Genomic DNA, 16684 nt, shown 5'->3' with positions numbered 1-16684 from the left:
TCAAGCCAGGGGATCAACCCTGGTTCAATGGAGGGTGCAGGAGGACATGGCAGGAGCAGCACCAGGTATTCCTGAAGATGAGATGTTAACCTGGTGAAGCCCCCAAACAGGATTACTGACACACCAAACAGCAAAAGCAGCAAGTGATAGACAGGGCTAAGTGATCCCACAATCACTGGATCAGATCGAAGCTCTGCAGTCCTGCCACATCCAGTCGTGAATGGTGGTGGGGGAATTAAACAACTCACTGGAGGAGGAGCCCCCACAAATATCCCCATCCTCAATGATGGAGGAGCCCAGCACATCAGGGCAAAAGGTCAGGCTGAAGCTTTCACAGCAATCTTCAGCCAGAAGTGCTGAGTGGATGATCCATCTCAGCCTCCTCCAGTGATTCCCAACTTCTGGGCTTGAAAATTGCAGCAGAGGGATACAATTGAAAGGGAGAAGGTTGTTTTCCTCCGAACAGAGGGAGTTGAGGGGTGATTTAATCGATGTTATAGAGTGAGCAGGGAGAATCTGTTTTCCCCTAGCAAAGAGGTCAATTAGCAGGGGGCACAGATTTAATGTGCTGGGGTGGGGTGGGGGCATGAAGGAGTCCAGAATCAAATCAAGACAGAAACCAGAACCAAATATTTAACAAGTAAACTCAGTCTTTGAACACAAACTCTTGAGGATGTCAGTTTGGTCCTCTGAGAGCAACTTGGAATACAGAGTCAGAGAGAAAGCAGATAACAAGGAATCAAAGTGATGAAGCAACAGTGAGAGACAGAGCTGATAAACACCTCGGCAAGGAGTAAAAAGTGACCGAGTGAAAAGAACCCAGAGGACAGAGAGGATAGGAAAAGCCGAGCTCAGGGATCGGTGATGGAGGTGCTCAACTTCTTAAAAATAACAATGCTTTGTACCTGTCGGCTCGCACTTCTCCTTCTTGAATGACATGATGAAAGCAGTCTGTCGTAACCCGGAGCGCTCGGTACCAGCTCGTTCCCTGGAATGGACATGAGCAAACATTCAGTGGGATGTGAGAGAGAGCAGTCTGGGAGAGGGTGGGGAGGAGGTGGGGGGGGGGGGGAGCAGTGAATCAGCAAACCTCTGAGGTGTCAAAGTGAGTTTCATCCGTAGTGTAGCTGAGGCACAGGAAAAACTGCCAGACTATTTGGTCAGAGAACAGCCTGAGTTTTTATTTTTTGGGGGAGGGTACGGTTGTGGGCAGGACAGGGACTGAGTGCAACTTGAAGGTTCCAGGCAAACCTTTCAGCTGGGCTTTCTGTTTAACCTTGACACCTTAATCGCCTGTGGCAAAACAACAAGAGGAATAAATCATTGGGAAATGTAGCAAACGTGTCAGGCATGGGGGGGTGGGGGGGGGGGGGGTGTGGGGGTGGGGGGAGCACTGTGCCAGGGCATACTCATATACTCAAACCAAACCAGTTTCACAGCTGTCTGCCCAACTGAGGGATCATTCTGAGCTCCACTGTGCTATTGCACAAGGTGTCAAACAGAGGGCAGAGAGGGCGGGTATGCACATCGGTGCCAGCGTCTTACTTCTGCTCACACATTAATCAGGGTGATTCAGTTTTGCCAGAAACAGACCCTTCGGTTCCACTCTGACCAGATATCCTAACCCAATCTCGTCCCATTTGCGGCATTTGGCCCATATCCCTCCAAACCCTTCCTATTCATATACCCATCCAGATGCCTCTGAAATGCTGTAATTGTACCAGCCTCCACCACATCCTCTGGCAGCTCATTCCATACACGCACCACCCCCTGCGTGAAAATGTTGTTCCTTAGGTCTCTTTTATATCTTTCCCCCCCTCACCCTGAACCTATGCCCTTCAGTTCTGGACTCCCCCACCCCAGAGAAAAGACCTTGTCCATTTACCCTATCCATGCCCCTCATGATTTTATAAACCTCTATAAGGTCACCCCTCAGCCTCCGATGCTCCAGGGAAAACAGCCCCAGCTTATTCAGCCTCTCCCTGTAGCTCAAACCTTCCAACCCTGGCAACATCCTTGCAAATCTTTTCTGAACACTTTTGAGTTTCACACGATCCTTCCTATAGCAGGGAGACCAGAAATGCATGCAATATTTGAATAGAAGCCTAACCAACATCTTGGACAGCCACAAGAAGACAGAGGGAGATGGTTGATGGGTAATGTTCATCCTGGAGTTCAGTTACTAGTAGTATACCGCAAGGATCTGTTTTGGGGCCACTGCTGTTTGTCATTCTTATAAATGACCTGGATGAAGGCGTAGAAGGATGGGTGAGTAAATTTGCGGATGACACGAAAGTCAGTGGAGTTGTGGACAGTGCTGAAGGATGTTGTGGGTTACAGAGAGACATAGATAAGCTGCAGAGCTGGGCTAAGAGGTGGCAAATGGAGTTTAATGTGGAAAAGTGTGAAGTGATTCACTTTGGAAGGAGCAACAGAAATAGAGTGCTGGGCTAATGTTAAGATTCTTGGCAGTGTAGATGACCAGAGAGATCTCAGTGAACATGTACATAGATCCCTGAAAGTTGCCACCCAGGTTGATAGGGCTGTTAAGAAGGCATATGGTGTGTTAGCTTTTATTGGTAGAGGGATTGAGTTTCAGAGCCACGAGGTCATGCTGCAGCTGTACAAAACTCTGGTGTGGCCGCACTTGGAGTATTGCGTACAGTTCTGGTCACCGCATTATAGGAAGGATATGGAAACTTTGGAAAGGGTTCAGAGGAGATTTACAAGAATGTTGCCTGGCATGGAGGGAAGGTCTTATGAGGAAAGGCTGGAGAGACTTGAGGCTGTTTTTCTTAGAGAGAAGAAGGTTGAGAGTTGACTTAATTGAGACATATAAGATAATCAGAAAGTTAGATAGGGTGGACAGTGACAGCCTTTTTCCTCGGATGGTGATGGCTAACACGAGGGGACATAGCTTGAAATTGAGGGGTGATAGATATAGGACAGATATCAGAGGTAGTGTCTTTACTCAGAGAGTAGTAGGGACGTGGAATGCCCTGCCTACAACTTTAAGGGCATTTAAATGGTCATTGGATAAACATATGGATGACAATGGAATAGTGTAGGATAGATGGGCTTCTGATTAGTTCCACAGGTCGGCGCAACATCGAGGGCTGAAGGGCCTGTACTGAGCTAGAATGTTCTATGTCTATGACATGACCTCCCAACTCCTAAACTCAATGCACTAACCAATAAAGGAAAGCATACCAAACACGTTCTTCACTATCCTATCTACCTGCGACTCCACTTGTAAGGAACTATGAACCTGCACTCCAAGATCTCTTTGTTCAGCAACATTCCCTAGGAACTTACCATTGAGTGTATAAGTCCCACCCTGATTTGTCTTTCCGAAATGCAGCACCTCACATTTATTAGATTAGATTAGATTAGATTACTTACAGTGTGGAAACAGGCCCTTCGGCCCAACAAGTCCACACCGCCCCGCCGAAGCACAACCCACCCATACCCCTACATCTACCCCTTACCTAACACTACGGGCAATTTAGCATGGCCAATTCACCTGACCTGCACATCTTTGGACTGTGGGAGGAAACCGGAGCACCCGGAGGAAACCCACGCAGACACAGGGAGAATGTGCAAACTCCACACAGTCAGTTGCCTGAGGCGGGAATTGAACCCAGGTCTCTGGCGCTGTGAGGCAGCAGTGCTAACCACTGTGCCACCGTGCTTTATCTAAACTAAACTCCATTTGCCACTCCTTGGCCCATCTGATCAAGATCCTGTTGTACTCTGAGGTAACCTTCTTCGCTGTCCACTACACCTCCAAATTTTGGTGTCATCTGCAAAATTACTAACCATACCTCTGATGTTCACATTCCAAATCTTTTATATAAATGATGAAAAACAGTGAACCCAGCACCAATCCTTGTGACACAGGCCTCCAGTCTGAAATGCAATCCTCCACTATCACCCTCTGTCTTCTACCTTCGAGTCAGTTCTGTATCCAAATGGCGAGTTCTCCCTGTATTCCATGAGATCTAAGCTTGCTAACTAGTCTCCCACGGGGAACGTTGTCGAACACCTTACTGAAGTCCACATAGATCGCATCTACTGCTCTGCCCTCATCAATCCACTTTGTTATTTCTTCAAACAACTCAATCAAATTGGTGAGACATTATTTCCCATGCACAAAGCCATGTTGACTATCCCCAATCAGTCCTTGCCTTTCCAAATACATGTACATCCTATCCCTCAGGATTCTCTCCAACAATTTGCCCACCACCAAGGTCAGGCTCACCGGTCTATAGTTCCCTGCATTGTCTTTACCATCTTTATTAAATAGAGGGACCACATTAGCCAACCTCCAGTCTTCCGGCACCTCACCTGTGACTATCGATGATACAAATATCTCAGCAAGAGGCCCAGCAATCACTTCCCTAGCTTCCCACAGAGTTCTAGGGTACACCTGATCAGGTCCTGGGGATTTATCCACCTTTATGTGTTTTAAGATGACCAGCACCTCCTCCTCTGTAGTATGGACACTTTTTAACATGCTGCTGTTTATTTCCCTATGTTCTCTATCTTGCATGTCCTTCTCCACAGTAAACACTGATGCAAAATACTCTTTAATATCTCCCCCATCTCCTGTGGTTCCACACATAGTCTGCCTTGCTGATCTTTAAGGGGCCCTATTCTCTTCCTAGCTACCCTTTTGTCCTTAATGTATTTGTAGAATCCCTTTGGATTCTCCTTTACCCTATTTACCAAAGCCCTTTAGGGAAGGAAACTGCCATCCTTACCTGGTCTGGGCCTACATGTGACTCCAGACACACAGCAATGGGGTTGACTCTTAACTGCCCTCTGGGCAATTACAGACGGGCAATAAATGCTGGTCTGGACAGTGATGCCCTCACCCTGTGAGTGAATAAATGAATATGCCAGTACTTATCCTATGTCTCTCTGTCTGTATCACTCTCACTATCTGTCCTCTGGTCAAATTCCGCCACACAGTTGGAGGTCTGGACTCACCTTCACATAAAGTGCATCAGTATGCATCTGCTGTATCTTTTGAACAACTCTGGAATGACCTGTCTCATTTGCGAGATCATCAGACATAGGAGCAAAAATAGACCATTCAGGCCATTCAATGAGGTCATGGCTGATCTGATCATCCCCAACTCCACTCTCCTGCCTTTTCCCCAATGCCCCTCAGCTTCCTTCCTGATTAAAAATCTGTCTATCTCCACCTTGAATATACTCACTGACCCAGCCCCTACAGCCCTCGGTGGGAAAGAATTCCACAGACTCACTCCCCTCTGAGGGAAGAAATTCCTCCTCATCTCCGTCTGCAATGGGTGACCCCTTATTCTGGGATTGTACCCTCTGGTCCTAGACTCACCCCCACAAGGGAAAACAACCTCTCCACATCCCCCCCTGTCAAGTCCCCTAAGAATCTTGGATGTTTCAACAAGATCGCCTCTCATTCTTCTAAACTCTCCTCATGAGACTGTCCCTCCATACCCGCTGCTGAGAGACCAGAGTTTACAGCTATAGCAGGGAAGAGAACTGTGACAAAAATCCCAGCTGGCTGCCCAATGCCAACATGTTTCACCGGGGCATTAGGAGGCTGGCCCTGACATCTCACTCAATCCTTTCACATGCCAATGAACCTGGTTATAGATGTAAGTATGAGCGCACTCTGATTCCTTTCTGTGGGTACAGGCTGCCCGTACAGCCTGGGGTTGAATGGAGGTGGGCATATAGTGGGAGACAGCCACTGCTATTCCCCCAGGGAATTAGCTGGGCCTCATGAAAGGGTAAAGGGCACAGAGGGCGTCCCTTGCAATTGGTGCCATTGGCTCACAGCTGGTGCAGTGAGCAGCAAGTGCTCGGGTAAAAAGGCCCGACCTATCCTATGTTATGGACCAGGCCAGACTCCCCCTCAAGAAGGGAGCCCAGACCCTACCTTTTCTTATTGTAAAGGCAGATGTGAAGTGGGTATTCCAGGTGTGATGCAGCTGGTCAAACTACTCAGCTTTAAGCAAAACGGAATTTATTTACACACTACAGTTGAAATACAAACAAAAGAAATGGAATTTCGAATAATTTAACTATTGAAAAACTCAACCGACTTGATACAGCAACTTAACTAAGGAGTTGTTCCAATTCCTGTAACATCCCTTAAACACACCTCTTGGTGAAAGGTAAATTCAAACACAGGTTCTTACAGGCAGCAGAGATTTCAGAGAGAGAAGTCAGTCAAGAATCATCTGCTTAACCTTTTTGCACTGCATCAGCTTCTCCGCTACAGCTAAACCAACCTAGACAAAACCTGAACTGGGAGAACTGGCCACTCCCCTGCCATTGTTAAAGTAGACATTTTCAGACATTTCGGCACCTCTGCCTTGGACAAAATAACCTTGGTAAAGTGACAGCATCTATTCATGTACACGCTGAGTGAAAAAATTCTTTCTTGCATCACCCTTGCTTCTTTTGCACATCACTTTAAATCCGTTTCCCCTCACTCTTTTATCTTTTACAAGTGCAAATAGTTTTTGCTGATCTACACTGTCCAGGTCACTCATGATTCTGAAAATCTTCATCAATCTCCGCTCAGCCTTCTCCAGGGACAACAGTCCCAACTTCTGAAATCTATCCTCATCGCTGAAGTTTCTCAACCCTGGAACCATTCTTGTCAATCTGTTCTGCACTCTCTCTCCAACAAGTTCACCGTATTGAGCACAGGAGTCAGGATGCCTGTACAGGACATTGGTGAGGCCACTTTTGAAATACTGCATTCAATTCTCTTTGCCCCATGACATGAAGGTTGCTGTTAAACAAGAAATTGAACAGAAAAGACTTATAAGGATGTTGCCTGGACCAGAGGGTTTCAGTAATAGGGAGAGGCTGAAAAGGCTGGGGATACTTATTCCCTGGTGTGTAGGAGGCTGAGGGGTGACTTGAAAGAGGTTTATAAAATCATATGGGGCATGGATGGGGTAAATAGACAAGGTCTTTTTCCAAAGGTAGGGGAATCCAAAACTGGAGGGCATAGGTTTAAGGTGAGAGGGGAAAGATATAAAAGGGACCCGAGTGGCAACTTTTTCACGCAGAGGGTGGTGCGTGTATAGAACGAGTTGCCAGAGAAAGTGGTAGATGCAGGTACAGTGAAAATATTTAAAAGGCTTTGGGAGGGGTACATGGACAGGAAAGGTTTAGAGGAATATGGGACAAATGCTGGCAAATGGGACTGGTTCAGTTCAGGAAACCTGGTTGGCATGGACAGGTTGGACCGCTGTTTGACATTTTTATAAATGACCTGAATGAAGTCATAGAATGTTGGATGAGTAAATTTGCGGACGACACTAAAGTCGGTGGAGTTGTGGACAGTGCTGAAGGATGTTGCAGATTACAGAGGGACATAGATAAGCTGCAGAGCTGGGCTGAGAGGTGGCAAATGGAGGTTAATGTGGAAAAGTGTGAGGTGATTCAGTTTAGAAGGAGCAACAGGAATACAGAGTACTGGGCTCATGAAAAGATTCTTGACAGTGCAGATGAGCAGAGAGATCTCAGTGTCCATGTACATAGATCCCTGAAAGTTGCCACCCAGGTTGATTGAGTTGTTAAGAAGGCATACATTGTGTTAGCTTTTATTGGTAGAGGGATTGAGTTTCAGAACCATGAGGTCACGCTGCAGCTGTACAATACTCTGGTGCGGCTGCATTTGCAGGATTGGGTACAGTTCTGGTCACCGCATTAGAGGGAGGATGTAGAATCTTTGGAAAGGGTTCAGAGGATCTCAGATGTTACCTGGTATGGAGGGAAGGTCTTATGAGGAAAGGCTGAGGGACTTGAGGCTGTTTTCATGAGAGAGGAGGTTGAGAGGTGACTTAATTGAGACATATAAGATAATCAGAGGGTTAGATAGGATGGACAGGGAGAGCCTTTTTCCTCGGATGGTGATGGATAGCACAAGGGGCCATAGCTTTAAATTGAGGGGTGATAGATATAGGACAGATGGCAGAGGTAGGTTCTTTACTCAGAGAGTAGTAGGGACATGGAATACACTGCCTGCAACAGTAGTAGACTTGCCAACTTTCAGGGCATTTAAATGGTCATTGGATAAACATATGGATGACAATGGAATAGTGTGGGATAGATAGGCTTCAGATTGGTTCCATAGGTCGGTGCAATATCAAGGGCCGAAGGGCCTGACTAGACTGTGCTGTAATGTTCTATGTTCCATGTGTGTTCCTGTGCTGTATGACTCAAAGTCCCTTTACTGGTGACCACAAAACTATCATTGGCTGTTGTGAAAGTCCAATGGTCAAGTGCAGCATAAAATGTATTCTCCATCCTTAGTACTGCTGAGAGAACTGCAGACAATTAATGCAGGTTGTAATTAGACAAAGCAATTTATACATTTGACAGAATTGCCATTCAACAGCAGTTTTGCATCTACAAAGCACGAGGAAGTTTGCCTGAAACAATTTGACTTCATCAGGCTCTATAATCTGGCCTGTGATTGCCAATAAAAAGTTGTTGCTGTTGCCAGGTTAGAGTGTCCTCTGGCCCATCCCATCCCTGGATTATGTGTATGTACATACACATTGCTTCGCTTGTAATGAACGGGCCCCTGTAACCTGACCCTACATTCCCCAGTCATGAGGCTGCAGGAATGTTGTTGCTCAGCAACATGCCCCCAGGCTGTTTGGGCCTGATGGTTGAGGTGGAGCCTGTTGCTGGCTTATGGAGTTGGGGAAACTGCCTGAGAGGTATACATCGGCCGATGACACGTATCTATTAATGAGCCGGGTAACCTCAGTTAACGCAAATCCACCCACCTCACACAATTGACAGCTGTCAATCGGAGGGCCAGACAGACAATCTGAGGAGAAAAGATAGTCTTAGGGATGTACAGCACGGAAACAGACCCTTCAGTCCAACTTGTCCATGCCAACCAGATATCCTAAATTAATCTAGTCCCATTTGCCAGCACTTGGCCCATATCCCTCTAAACCCTTCCTATTCATATACCCAACCAGATGCCTTGACACATACCACCCTCTGCATGAAAAAGTTGTCCCTTAGGTCCCTTTTAAATCTTTCTATTCTCACTCTAAACCTATGCCCTCTAGTTCTGCACTCCCCTACCCTGGGGAAAAGACCTTGTCTATTTACCCTATCCATGCCTCTCATAATTTTATAAACCTCTATAAGGTCACCCCTTAGCCTCTGATGTTCCAGGGAAAACAGCCCCAGTCTATTCAGCCTCTTCCTGTAGCTCAAATCCTCCAACCCTGACAACATCTTTGTCAATCTTTTCTGAACCCTTTCAAGTTTCATAACACCCTTCCTATAGCAGGGAGACCAGAATTGCACATAATACTCCAAAAGTGGCCTAACCAATGTCCTGTACAGGTGCAACTTGACCTCCCACCTCATACTCAATGCACTAACCTATACAGGAAAGCATTCCAAACACCTTCATTACTATCCTATCTACCTGCAACTCCACTTTCAAGGAACGATGAACCTGCACTCCAAGGTCTTTTGCAAAAGCTCCAAAGCAAAGCACCGTCTTCATTAACTTTGCCTGAATTAGACAGGCTTTGTTGAAGCTGTTTTGAACCGAGCAGCACGACCAGAATTGAACACAGTATTCAAAAAGTGGCCTAACAAATGTGCATAAATGGGGAAGGCAGATGTATGAGAGAGAGGAGGAGAGTTGGGGTGGGAGAGAGAATGGGGGAGAGACAACATCGTGGTGGTGGACGTACAGGAGCAATCCGTCGGCCAAGGACAAGATCCCAGTGTGAGGAGTCACTGTTTAGCAACGGTGGGTGGATGTACTTCCGTCCAGCCAGGCAGAACCAGAGAATCACTGACTTCCTGACCACCCCACCCCACCAACAACACAGACTCTTCCTCTATTTCTCAGCCACCTGAAACCACACAAAGATGTTATGCTGGCCTTCATAACAAGAGGGATTGAGTATAGAAGCAAAGAGGTTCTTCTGCAGCTGTACAGGGCCCTGGTGAGACCACACCTGGAGTATTGTGTGCAGTTCTGGTCTCCAAATTTGAGGAAAGACATTCTGGCTATTGAGGGAGTGCAGCGTAGGTTCACGAGGTCAATTCCTGGAATGGCGGGACTACCTTACGCTGAAAGACTGGAGCGACTGGGCTTGTATACCATTGAGTTTAGAAGACTGAGAGGGGATCTGATTGAGACATATAAGATTATTAAAGGATTGGACACTCTGGAGGTAGGAAACATGTTTCTGCTGATGGGGGAGTGCCGAACCAGAGGACACAGCTTAAAAATACGGGCAGACCATTTAGGACAAAGATGAGGAGAAACTTCTTCACCCAGAGAGTGGTGGCTGTGTGGAATGCTCTGCCCCAGAGGGCAGTGGAGGCCCAGTCTCTGGATTCATTTAAGAAAGAATTGGATAGAGCTCTCAAGGATAGTGGAATCAAGGGTTATGGAGATAAGGCAGGAACAGGATACTGATTAAGGATGATCAGCCATGATCATAATGAATGGTGGTGCAGGCTCGAAGGGCAGAATGGCCTACTCCTGCACCTATTGTCTATTGTCTAAAGATCTGCCTCATTTCCTTCATTGGCGTTTGGGCCACTTCGCTAAAAACTTCACCCTCCGATTCTTCCAACTGCTGCAAAAAGTAAATCTCTGGGGCCCTGTCTCAAATTCAGATCCCTTGTTCCTTAGTTTCTTCCAGCCTGGTTGCAGCCACCTATAGCCGAGCTGTTGATCATCTCAGCGATCTACTGGATCTACAGGCATGGTGGCTCAGTGGTTAGCACTGCTGCCTCGCAGCACCAGGGACCAGGGTTTGATTCCTGCCTCAGGTGACTGTCTGTGTGGAGTTTGCACATTCGCCCCATGTTTGCGCAGGTTTCCAGCAGGTGCTCTGGTTTCCTTCCACAGTCCAAAGATGTGCAGGTCTGGTTAATTGACCATGCTAAATTGCCCAGAGTGTTATGTACATTAGTCAGGGGTAAATATAGGGGAATGGGTCTAGGTGGGTTACTCTTCGGAGGGTTGGTGTGGACTTGTTGGGCTGAAAGGCCTGTCTCCATACTGTAGGGAATCTAATCTAATCATCAAAGCTGATCGGTAATCTGAGTCCAAATATCTCATGTTGGAAAGGTTTTGAGTGATTCCAATGATTCAAGGGCAGGTGACAGGTCCTCCTGACCCCAGTGACACAGTGAGTTGCTCACAATGCACTTTGTTAAGACTGTGAGACATAGGAGCCCAATTACACCATTCAGCCCATCGAGTCTGCTCCACCATTTGATCATGACTGATGTATTTCTCAACCCAAATTTCCCTGCCTTCTCCCCATCACCCTTGATCCCCTTACCAATGAAGAACCTATCTATCTCAGGCTTAAATATACTCCCTGACCCGGCCTCCACAGCTCTCTGTAGCAATGGGCCCCACAGATTCCCCACCCTCTGGCTGAAGAAATTCCTCCTTATCTCCGTTCTTAAGGGTTGTCCCTTCACTCTGAGACGGTGCCCTCGGGTCCTACTTTCTCCTCCGAGAGGAATCGTCTTCTCCATGTCTATTCTATCCAGGTCTCTCAGTATTCTGTAAGTTTCAATCAGATCCCCCCTTCATCATTCCAAACTCCATTGAGACCAGAGTCCCCAACCCCTCCACATATGATCATTCTTGTAAACCCCCTCCAAGGCCAGCACATCCTTCCTGAGATACAGGGCCCCAATACTGCTCACAATATTCCAAATATGGTCTGACAGGAGCCTTATACAGCCTCAGCAGTACATCCCTGCTCTTGTATTCTAACCCTCTCACAATGAACGCTAACATTGCATTTGCCTTCCTAAATACCAACTGAACCTGCACATTAACCTGAAGAGAATCTAGAACTGGGACTCCCAAGTCCCTTTGTGCTTCAGATTTCTGAAACCTTTCCCTATTTTGAAAGTAGTCTCCATTGCTATTCTTCCCACCAAGTGCATAACCTCACCCTTTCCCACATTGTGTTCCATCTGCCACTTCTGTGCCCACTCCCCTAGCCTGTCCAAGTCCTTCTGCAGCCTCCCCACTTCCTCAACACTCCGTCCCTTCACCCACCCTTGTGTCAATAGACAATAGATGCAGGAGTAGGCCATTCAGCCCTTCTAGCCTGCACTGCCATTCAATATGATCATGGCTGATCATTCCTAATCAGTATCCTGTTCCTGCCTTATCTCCATAACCCTTGATTCCACTATCCTTGAGAGCTCTATCCAATTCTTTCTTAAATGAATCCAGAGAGTGGGCCTCCACTGCCCTCTGGGGGAGAGCATTCCACACAGCCAGCACTCTCTGGGTGAAGAAGTTTCTCCTCATCTCTGTCCTAAATGCTAAATGGTCTACCCTGTATTTTTAAGCTGTGTCCTCTGGTTCGGCACTCACCCATCAGCGGAAACATGTTTCCTGCTGCCAGAGTGTCCAATCCTTTCATAATCTTATATGTCTCAATCAGATCCCCTCTCAGTCTTCTAAACTCAATGGTATACAAGCCCAGTCGCTCCAGTCTTGCAGTGTAAGGTAATCCCGCCATTCCAGGAATTGACCTTGTGAACCTACGCTATACTCCCTCAATAGGCAAACTGAGTAACAATGCCCTCAGGTTCCTTCACCCAGATCATTCATGTACAACATGAATAGCTGTGGTCCCAACACTGGCCCTTGTGGAACCCCAATAGTCACCAGCTGCCATCCTGAGAAAGATCCCTTTATCGCCACACTTGGCCTTCAGCCCGTCAGCCAATCCTCTATCCATACCAGTACCTTGCCCCTCACACCATGGGCTCTAATCTTATTTCGCAGCCTCCTGTGCAGCTGTTTGTTAAAGACCTCCCTCCTTTGTCGAACTTGTTTGTTAGCTCCTCAAAGAATTCTAACAGATTTGTCAGCCATGACCTCCCCTTGATGAAGCTGTGCTGACTCAGCTCTATTTCACCATGCACTTCCAAATACTCCACAATCTCATCCTTAATAATGGACTCAAACATCTTACCAATAACCATGGTCAGGCTAACTGGTGTTTCATGTTTTCTGCCTCCTTCCTTTGTTAGTCATAGAGTTATACAGCACAGAAACAGACCCTTCAGCCCAACCAGTCCAGGCCGAACAAAATCCCAAACTACACTGGTTCCACCTGCCTGCTCTTGGCCCATATCCCTCCAAACCTTCTGTATTCCTGTGCTTATCCAAATATCTTTTAAACATTGTAACTGTATCCACATCCACCACTTCCTCAGGAGGTTCATTTCACACGTGAACCACCGTCTGTGTAAAAACAAATGCCTCTTCTGTCTGTTTTAAAGCTCTCTCTTCTCAGCTTAAAAATGTACCACCAGCCTTGAAATTGCCCCACCTTAGGGAAAACAGGGGTGTTACATTCGCCATTGTCCAGTCCTCTGGGACCCTCCCTGACTCCAGTGATTCCTGGAAGATCACCACCAATGCCTCCACAATCTCCTCAGCTCTCTCCTTCAGAACTCTGGGGTGTAGTCCATCTGGTCTGGGTGATTTATCCACCTTCAGCCTCCCCAGCACCTTCTCCTTAATGATGGCCACTGCACTCACCTCTGACCCCTGACTCTCTTGAAGCTCTGGTATGCTGCTGGTGTCTCCCACTGTGAACCCTGATACAAAATTCCTGTTCAGTTCCTCTTTATTCCCCAGTGCTACGTCTCCAGCCTCATTCTCCAGCAGTCCAACATCCACTCTTGCCTCTCTCTTACCCTTTAGATATCGTAAAATACTCTTGCAATCTTCCATTATATTATGAGCTAGCTTACTCTTAAATTTCATCTTCTTCCCCCTTATTGCTGTTTTTTTTAAAGTTATTCTCTGCTGGTTTTTAAAGTCTTCCCAATCCTCTGGCTTCCCACTAATCTTCACCACACTGTATGCGTTTTCCTTTTGCTTTTATGTTGCCCCTGACTTCCCTCGTCAGGCACGGCTGCCTCATCCTCCCCTTAGTCTGTTTCTTCTTCCTTGGGATGAATTTCTGCTGACCCTTCCGAATTACCCCAGAAACCCCTATCATTGCTGCTCCACTGTCTTCCCTGCTCGGCTGCCCTTCCAATTCAGCTCCTCCCTACTGTCTCTGTACTCCCATTACATCTGATTCCAACTTCTCTCTCTCAAACTGCAGAGAGAATTCTATTGTATTATGGTCACTGTCCTCTCGGAGTTCCTTCACCTTAAGCTCCCTAATCAAGTCTGCCTCATTACACCTCACCAAATCCAGAATTGTCTGTTCCCTCGTGGGCTCTACCACAAGCTGCTCCAAAAATCCATCTCATAGACATCCTGCAAATTCCTTTTCGTAAGATCTGCTAGCAACTTGATTTTCCCAGTCCACCAGCACATTGAAGCCCCCCATGATTATTATAACCGTGCCTTTCTTACTTGCCTTTTCCGTTTCCTGATTTATTTTCTCCCCCATATCCTGACCCAGGCTCTGAAGCCTGTACACATCACAGCCTTCTTTGCCTTTACTGGAGTGTGTACATCCACGTCTGTGTGCATATAGTTATGTCAGTTTAGAGATAAGGGTCGCATATCTATGTTTGTAGCCTGTGGTGGGGGGGGGTGGGGGGTTTGGTTAGCTCAGTTGGTTGGATGGCTGGTTTGCAATGCAGAATGACAATTTGAGGTTACCATGGAAACACGTTCCTTCTCAACCTCTCCCCTCACCTGAGGCGTGGTGACCCTCAGGTTAAACCATCTCCAGTCATCTCTCCCCAGTGAGAGCGCCGTTCCCATTGTCCCGTTGGACCATGGTGACTTTCCATTTATCTGTGTGATTCCAATCAAAACTAATTAGGAAAACGACCAGGAGGGAAATCAGAAGTTTGTTTTTCCTACACACAGTTGTTAAGGTACCAAACACACTACCTGGAGAGTGGAAGCTGTCCATTTGGCCCATCAAGTCCACACCAACCCTTCCACCCAGGCCCTGTAAACCAGCATTGCTCATGGCTAATCCACCTAAACTGCTCAACAACCTTGAACATGACGAGGCAAATTCCCATGGCCAATCCGCCATAACCTGCACACCTTGGGATCATGGGAGGAAACTGGAGCACCCACAGGAAGCCCAAGCAGGCATGGGGAGAACGTGCAAACTCCACACAGACAGTCGCCCAGGACCCTGGTGCCGTGAGGCGGCAGTGCCGACCTCTGAGCCAACCGTGAATGTTGAAAAGGCGACTGGAGATGAACTTTGATCTTGATGGGGTCATGAGGTATATGCTAGGAGGGGGAACCAATTGGAATGCTCTTTTAAAGAGTGAGCAAAGACAAAAATGCACAGAGTGGGCTGCAGGCCTTGATGTGTGTGTGTGTGTGTGTGTGTGTGTGAGAGAGAGAGAGAGAGAGAGAGAGAGAGACAGTGCCTGTGCGTGTGTCACTCTATGTATGTCTTGGTGCCTTTTCCCTCTTGCTCCAGTGGTTCAGTAATACGAATTGCAGTGTTGATAACTGGGATGTGCACACTGAAACAAGCTAGTGCCAGTAATCTGAGTTCCCCAAAGCTGCAAGCTGACCCTGCTGAGTACGTACAACATTTTACACTTGTTTTGTGGCCAACCTCTGACCACCGTTCCACTGAGTGGAATCAAGAGTGAATTCCAATAAAGCAGTTGTCTTTCAGTAAAAGGGAAGCCAAAGAAGATTACAGTGTAAACAAGATGGAGAGCAGCACGGGAGGGGAGGGAGAGGGAAACTGTCCAACCCCTCGGCAGGGAAATGGTTAAATGACAAAGCCCACATTTCCTGTGCTCAGAAGTGGCCGCAGCAGAAAGAAATCCTGTACGTCAGTTCCAACAGAGATACTATCTTCGATCTTCAGGGGCAAGCGATGGCTGGTTAGATCTGCAGATAAGAGGTGCCATGAAAACAAAAGAAAGCCACAAAATGTGCTTCTGAGCCATGACCCCGTGCCACTGAAGAGGAAGAAGGTCATGGGAATGGATCCAACTCTAGACAATGCAGCACAAAAATTCAAACTGAAGTTTCAAAATAGTCCTGAGGGAGTGCCGCAGTGTCGGAGGGTCAGTACTGAGGGAGCACTGCACTGTCGGAGGGTCAGTACTGAGGGAGTGCCGCACTGTCGGAGGGACAGTACTGAGGGAGCACTGCACTGTCTGAGGGTCAGTACTGAGGGAGTGCCGCACTGTCAGAGGGTCAGTGCTGAGGGAGTGCTGCACTGTCAGAGGGTCAGTGCTGAGGGCGTGCCGCACTGTCGGAGGGTCAGTGCTGAGGGAGTGCCGCAGTGTCGGAGGGTCAGTACTGAGGGAGTGCCGCACTGTCAGAGGGTCAGTACTGAGGGAGTGCCGCACTGTCAGAGGGTCAGTACTGAGGGAGTGCCGCACTGTCGGAGGGTCAGTGCTGAGGGAGTGCCGCAGTGTCAGAGGTTCAGTACTGAGGGAGTGCCGCACTGTCAGAGGGTCAGTACTGAGGGAGTGCCGCACTGTCAGAGGGTCAGTACTGAGGGAGTGCCGCACTGTCGGAGGGTCAGTACTGAGGGAGTGCTGCACTGTCAGAGGGTCAGTACTGAGGGAGTGCCGCACTGTCAGAGGGTCAGTACTGAGGGAGTGCCGCACTGTCAGAGGGTCAGTGCTGAGGAAGTGCCGCACTGTCGGAGGGTCAGTGCTGAGGGAG

General features: G+C 47.6%; 1 protein-coding gene across 1 annotated transcript in view; it reads right to left on the bottom strand.

Annotated features, from left to right (window-relative positions):
- Positions 1-16684, bottom strand: part of LOC140471184 (natural resistance-associated macrophage protein 2-like) — a 199706-nt gene that overhangs the window by 162764 nt on the left and 20258 nt on the right. Inside the window, exon 2 of the mRNA XM_072567072.1 lies at positions 906-988. Coding sequence (XP_072423173.1) covers positions 906-939 — 34 coding nt within the window. The 5' untranslated portion in view covers positions 940-988. The remainder of the gene's footprint in view (positions 1-905; positions 989-16684) is intronic.

The sequence above is a fragment of the Chiloscyllium punctatum genome, chromosome X (genome assembly GCF_047496795.1).
Source record: "Chiloscyllium punctatum isolate Juve2018m chromosome X, sChiPun1.3, whole genome shotgun sequence".
Lineage (NCBI taxonomy): Eukaryota > Metazoa > Chordata > Chondrichthyes > Orectolobiformes > Hemiscylliidae > Chiloscyllium > Chiloscyllium punctatum.
This window is presented reverse-complemented; position numbering and strand designations above follow the sequence as displayed.